The sequence below is a fragment of the Microtus ochrogaster genome, unplaced genomic scaffold (assembly GCF_000317375.1).
Source record: "Microtus ochrogaster isolate Prairie Vole_2 unplaced genomic scaffold, MicOch1.0 UNK129, whole genome shotgun sequence".
NCBI classification, from domain to species: Eukaryota; Metazoa; Chordata; class Mammalia; order Rodentia; family Cricetidae; genus Microtus; species Microtus ochrogaster.
In genome coordinates, this window is record NW_004949227.1 from 250824 (window position 1) to 257870 (window position 7047).

Genomic DNA, 7047 nt, shown 5'->3' on the forward strand with positions numbered 1-7047 from the left:
TTGTAATAGCCAGAACCTGGAAACAACCTAGATGCCCTTCAATGGAAGAATAGATGAAGAAAGTGTGGAATATATACATATTAGAGTACTACTCAATGGTTAAAAACAACGACTTCTTGAATTTTGCATGCAAATGGATGGAAATAGAAAACACTATCCTGAGTGAGGTAACCCAGACCCAAAAAGATGAAGATGGGATGTACTCATTCATAATTGGTTTTTAGCCATAAATAAAGGACATTGAGCCTATAATTCGCGATCCTAGAGAAGCTAAATAAGAAGGTGAACCCAAGAAAAACATATGGTTATCCTCCTGGATATTGGAAGTAGACAAGATTGCTGGGCAAAAATTGGGAACTGGGGGGTTGGGTGGAATAGGGGAAAGTGGAGATGGGGAGAGAAAAGTGAGAAGGGGAGGATGGGGAGAGCTTGGGGGAATGGGATGGTTGGGATAAAGGAAGGGTGGATATGAGAGCAGGGAAGTATATATCTTAATTAAGGGAGCCATTTTAGGGTTGGCAAGTCTTGACTTTAGAGGGGTTCCCAGGGGTCCAGAGAGATGTCCCCAGCGATGTCCTTGGGCAGCTGAGGAGAGAGAGCCTGAAATGGCCCGATCCTATAGCCATACTAATGAATATCTTGCATATCACCATAGAACCTTCATCTGGCGATGGATGGAGATGGAGACAGAGACCCACATTGTAGCACTGGACTGAACTCCCAAGGTTCAAATGAGGAGCAGAAGGAGGGAGAACATGAGCAAGGAAGTCAGGACCGCGAGGGGTGCACCCACCCACAGAGACAGTGGGGCTGATCTATTGGGAGCTCACCAAGGCCAGCTGGACTGGGATGAAAAAGCATGGGATAAAACCGGACTCTGTGAACATGGCAGACAATGAGGGCTGATGAGAAGCCAAGGACAATGGCACTGGGTTTTGATCCTACTGCATGTATTGGCTTTGTGGGAGCCTAGCCTGTTTGGATGCTCACCTTCCTAGACCTAGATGGAGGGGAGAAGACCTTGGACTGTCCACAGGGCAGGGAACCCTGACTGCTCTTTGGACTGGAGGAGGGGGAGAGGAGTGGGGCATGGGGAGTGGGGGGAGGGGGAGGGAAAAGGGAGGTGGGGAGGAGGTGGAAATTTTAATTAAAAAAATTTAAAAATGGAAAAAAAAATCACTCCTGTCTAAAGCTGCATTTTTGGTCAGTTTACATCCCATAGTCACGCCCTTAAAGTCTCCTTAGTTGACAGTTTCAACTTTCATGATCTTGCGGCCCACATAAGAGTAAGGCTTTAAGAAATTATTATTAATATTAGTATGTATATATATGTAATATGTGGGCACACATGTAAAACAGCATACATGTGTGGGAGGGAGTACAACTTTGTAGAATGGGTTCTCTCTTTTCACTTTTTTTTTTGAGATAGAGTTTCTCTGTAGCTTTGGAACCTGTCCTGGAAATTGCTCTGTCAACAAAGCTGGCCGTGAACTCACAGAGATTCACCTGTTTCTGCTCCCCCAGTGCTTTGATTAAAGGCATGTGCCACCACCACCCAGATTCCACCTTTTTTTTTTCAAGACAGGGTTTCTCTGTGTAACAGAGATCTGGGTGCCTCTGCCTCCTGAGTCCTGGGATTAAAGGTGTGCACCACTACCACCTGACTTCTCTTTCTGCTTTTTGAAAAACAATTTCTCTCTTTTTATTTCATGTGCATTGATGTTTTGTCTGCATCTATGTCTGTGTGAGGGTGTTGGAGCCCCTGGATGGAACAGGAGTTACCGACAGTTGTGAGTTGCCATGTGGGTGCTAGGAATTGAACCTAGGTCCTCTGGAAGAGCAGCCAGTGCTCTTAACTACTAAGCCATCTATCTCTCCTCTTTCTACTTTTGTGTGGGCGCCAGAAACCAATCAAATCACCAGGTTTTCAGGGCAAGCATCTTTACCTGCTAGCTATCTTGCCAGCCTCAGAACAAGGTTTTTACACATGAAACCTGGAAATGATGGTGGGGAACATGGAGGAAGCCATCTCCATGGGCCCTTGGGTGCAGATGGATAAATAATGAAGGGCTGGATAAGTGGATAAATAATAAAGCCTTGGAAAGGATCAGTACTCTGGGGCTAACGCTGTGGGAAGAGGTAACCAGGACATATATGACCCTCAAGTGGATTAATGGTTGGGGCTGGTCAGGGAGGAGGAAAAGGTACAAAGAGTCAGCTCTGAAAAGCCTGAAAGGGAACAGGATGGATGTTTTTGGCCCAGGAAATGGGGAAGGGTAAATTAATGTGCTAAGGGTGTGGTGAGCTAAGTCTAAATATTGCCCTTTCTACTGTCTTCAAAGATATAACTACAGTAGGCAGCCTTCCTTTTTCTTTGTCAGTGAGACAAATTTAATAGCTATGCAAGAACGGGGTCTACAATTCTTTGTGGCCAGGACATTAGGAGAGCAGCTAGAACTTTCTAGAAGCCTACTGTCCTGGGACCTTTGGAGTTTAGGCTTGACAGGAGGAGCAAACAAGATACTGCAGCCACAACCCTTTTCCAGTCCTGGGGCTACCATTACAGGACAGCAAAACAAAGCTTATCTAAAATCATCCCCAGTGGTAAAGTGTCTTCCTTCAAGGCTTTCTTTGAAGTACCAGGAACAGCACTTGCCACATCTCCACCCTCATCCATCTCATTATAAAAGGTGAGGGAGAGAAATCCCACAAATAAGTGACCTATACTGAGAGGCAGTACTTGGGAGAGCAATAAGGCATAGCACATAAAGGTAGCCAGAAATAGTTAAATTATTTAAAAAATTCAAGTTGGACATGATAAAGAAAAACAACAGGTGATCTGGAGAATTACTGAGCAAAAAGGAAGACTGAGAAGCTGAAAAGCCTAAATATGGCTCAGTGGTTAAGAACAGTTGCTGCTTTTGGTGGTTTGAATAAGCATGGGCCCAATAGGCTCATATTTCTGAATGCTTGGTCCTCAGTTGAAACTGTTTTGGAAAGAATTAGGAAGTAGGGCCTTTTGGAGGAGATATGTTAAGGAGGGTGTGCAAGACTTAATTTTACAGGGATTCCATTTTCCCTACAGGCTACCTGGTAAATAACTGAGCCTTGACCCTGGCTCCAGAAATGTGCTGCCATAGCAGAAATTTGAATAGATACCCTAAAAATGGCCAATTAAAATGATAGGGAGCAGGGCCATAAAATTTAATGAGGTCCAGATGTTCTTGGGAGGTATCCTGTCCTTGAAGATACCTTGTCAAGTTATTAATGGCTCTTTGTTAGGTTTTTGTGCCTCAAAACTGACCAATGGGTTCAGAAACTACCTTATGTACTCCTCACCCAATCCTAAAATGACAGGACTCGGAACTCCCCTGACTATCCCCTTTAAAAGTTTGCCCCTTTTCCCCTTCCCCAAGTTCAGGGCTGTACTTTGCTCACCCACTGCAGGTGAGGGAAGTGGGTGTGGTGGAGGTATATAGTCCAAACTCGAGCTCGAATATTATTTAAAAACCCTCATGTAATTTGCGTCAGAAATCCAGCTCCGTAAATTCATTTGGGGATCAGAAACTTGGGCATAACAGGTGAGGGTGGGCTTTGAATTTCAAAAGCCATGACAGGTTCAATTTCTTTGGCTATCTGCCTCCAATTTGTGGGTAAGGTGTAAGTTCTCAGCTACTGTTTAGTGCCATGCCTGCTTGTCTGATTCCATGTTCTCCATCATGATGGTCATGGACTCATCTTCTGAAACTACAAGCGAGCCCCCAATTAAATGCTTTCTTTTATAAGTTGCCTTGATCAAGGTGTTTCTTCATAGCAATACAACAGTGACTAAGACATTGCTCTTACAGAAGACCTACGTTTGGAGCTTACAACTGTCTGTAACTCCAGTTCTAGGGGGATCTGATGCCCTCTTCTAGCACCAGGCATGCACTCGGTACACAAACATACATGGAGGCAAAGCACACATATACATAAAATTAAAAAAAAATATTTAAAAAAGAAAACCATACATATTTGAAGAAAATACAAGTTTGATACAGGAAAAGCAGAATTCCATACCTAAACATAGTTCACTAAAGCTGAGGAATACAAAAGAGAAAGAAAATAATAAAGGTATCTATAGAGAAAATGCATGGTATTTATAATTAAACTCACAAAGAAAATTTAAGCCGGGCGGTGCTGGCGCACGCCTTTAATCCCAGCACTCGGGAGGCAGAGGCAGGTGGATCTCTGTGAGTTCGAGACCAGCCTGGTCTACAGAGCTAGTTCCAGGACAGGCTCCAAACCCACAGAGAAACCCTGTCTCGAAAAACCAAAAAAAAAAAAAAAAAAAAAAAAAAAAAAAAAAGAAAATTTAATAGCTATGCAAGAAGGGAGAAGACAATGAAATTTTGTCAAATGACTGGAATAAATTAACTTTCCACTAAATTTTTATGCTTAACCTAACTAGTTCAGGAATAAGAGTAAAAGATAAAAAGAGTGAAAGATATTTTCAGACAAGCTAAGTGAAAAAGACCCCATGAAGCTGGGCAGTGGTGGCACACACCCTTAATCCCAGCATTCAGGAGGCAGAGGTAGGCAGATCTCTGAGTTTGAGGCCAGCTTTGTCTACAGAGCTAGTTCCAGGACAGCCAGGGCTCGAAAAATAAAAAACAAAAACAAAAACAAAAGTAAAGATGATACCCATTTCTTTCTCTTTTGTATTCCTCAGCTTTAGTGAACTATGTTTAGGTATGGAATTCTGCTTTTCCTGTATCAAACTTGTATTTTCTTCAAATATGTATGGTTTTCTTTTTTAAATATTTTTTTAATTTTATGTATATGTGTGTTTTGCCTCCATGTATGTTTGTGTACCAAGTGCATGCCTGGTGCCTGCAGAAGCCAGAAGAGGACATCATATCCCCTTACTGAAAGAATATTTTAGTATAGCCAGGCTAAGTGTAATCCCAGCACAGGGGAGGCTGAGACAGGAGGATGGCCAAGTTCAAGGGTCATCTGGGCTATAAAGAGAGACTCATTTCAAATCAAAACAAACCACAAAAAGAAAGAGTGAACTTCTAAAAATGTCTATTGGGAGGGATGACTGAAGGAAGGGAATACTGAGCAGAGAAATCAGTATCCATGTTTGTGAGTTTACATACATCACACAAAGCCATAACAGAGAATGAAAGCACATGATAGTCAGGTGTTCTGGTACTCACTAGTAATCCCCAGAACTCAGGAAATGGGTAGGAGGATCAACAATTCACAGTCATACTCAGTTACATACTGAGTTCAAGGTTATGCTGAGCTATAAGAGACCTCTCAAAAATCAAAACACATAAACAAAACAAAAAGAAAAATAATCCACAAAACTAAAATTAAGGCTGGGTTGTACTAACAGGTGTCATGGGGGTTGCTTCTCCAGGTAAACTAGTCTAAGGCTTAGGAGGAAGAGAGCTATTAATTAATCTAAGGAGGTTTTCAAGAATGTATGTTCACCTTTTCAAGGGCAATCTCTGAAAAGTGAATGAATAAACTGCAAACCAGTAAAGGAACAAACAGAAATAAAGACAACCTGACCACCACCAAAATGATAGGCAGGGCAGGCTTCCTACTCTGTACAAAGGCATCTGTCTACCCTTGGCATTTGTGAGAACCATTTGTTGGAAATAACAAAGGCTGGGTCATGAAAGGGCTTACCCAAGCCACCCTATGCTTAGCTCCAATTAAAACTGAGGACAGGTGGGTAAAGGGTATGCACAGGTGGAAAAGTGGAGTTCCTAAGTTGTGGTCCTGTGCTAGGCTTCTGGGCACCAAGGACCATGAGATGTATACTTGGCAGCTAAGAGCTCAGAGGAATGCCTGACTTCTGATCATCTCAAAGCCAGTAGGCTCAGTGCACCCACATAGAAGGGGAAAGTGGGCTGGCTGAGCTCTGGGCCCTAGTCTCTGAATCCTTGGCTCTTACCTGACTCTGCATAGCCAGTTGCTGTAATGATGGGGACAGCTACCATTAGCAGGCCGGATGCACTCCATACATATTTCATGAGGAACTGTTCCAGCATGACATACCATAGGCGTTCCAGCAGGATGAGGTTGATCTGTGAAGCCAGGTCTTGATAGGAGTGCTGCAGTAGTGCCAGCTCCACCTGCAAGGACAATAGATATCCAAAAGTCATGGAACAACTCCTTGGGGGTGATAGTGAGTCCTCAAGTACAGCCCACATACATACCACGCTGTTTGATGGCCATAACGCCAAGGGATTGGGGACTATACTTGTAGTAGGGCCAAGTCTCAAATAGGGGTGATGGTAAGGGACTGCCTGATGTTATGGGGCAGCTCCTGTCCTCTCTTTCAATTACTGCTGTGGTTGGATCTTTCACCACTCCCTCTCTGTACCCTGCCTGGGCAGATCCAGGCCCCTTAGGGCAGCTTCCTTTCATCTGCTGACCCCATTTCTTTGGACTCCCTCCTAATGCCTCCCTACTCCAGAAATCATGAGCAAGTTTTTCTACCTTGAACTAAGCAAAGGTCAGCATGGGAGAGCAAATGATAAAGTTATTAATTTTATAAAATTCAGTCAATGGTCTTAGTCTACTCAGGCTCCCCTTCCTTCCTTCCTTCCTTCCTTCCTTCCTTCCTTCCTTCCTTCCTTCCTTCCTTTCTTCCTTCCTTTCTTTCTTTCTTTCATTGTTTGAGACAGGGTTTCTCTGTGAAACAGTTCTAACTATCTTGGAACTAGCTCTTGTAGATCAGGCTGACCTCAAACTCACAGAGATCTGCCTGCCTCTGCCTCCTAAGTGCTGGGATTAAAGGCGTGTGCCACCACCGCCCAGCTCCTGCTACTTTCCTAGGACTCTTTGCTGTGAGAAAATTACACTGAATTTTCCCACTAAAACAAGGTGAATATATGCTCAAATCTGGTGGCAGTTGAAGTCAGTCAGACCTCAGAGAAGTCTAGAAGTATTGGGAAGTATTCATGGCAAGGTGACTGTGGTGTTTTAAATTTCTCTGCCTCAGCCGGGCGGTGGTGGCGCACGCCTTTAATCCCAGCACTTGGGAGG

General features: G+C 43.6%; 1 protein-coding gene across 2 annotated transcripts in view; it reads right to left on the bottom strand.

Moving 5' to 3' along the window:
• The window catches only part of Abcd1 (ATP binding cassette subfamily D member 1), a 25561-nt gene that overhangs the window by 14038 nt on the left and 4476 nt on the right, over positions 1–7047 (bottom strand). For both annotated transcript variants that reach the window (XM_013355432.2, XM_005371809.2), the window contains exon 2: positions 5951–6131. In XM_013355432.2, coding sequence (XP_013210886.1) covers positions 5951–6131 — 181 coding nt within the window. The remainder of the gene's footprint in view (positions 1–5950; positions 6132–7047) is intronic.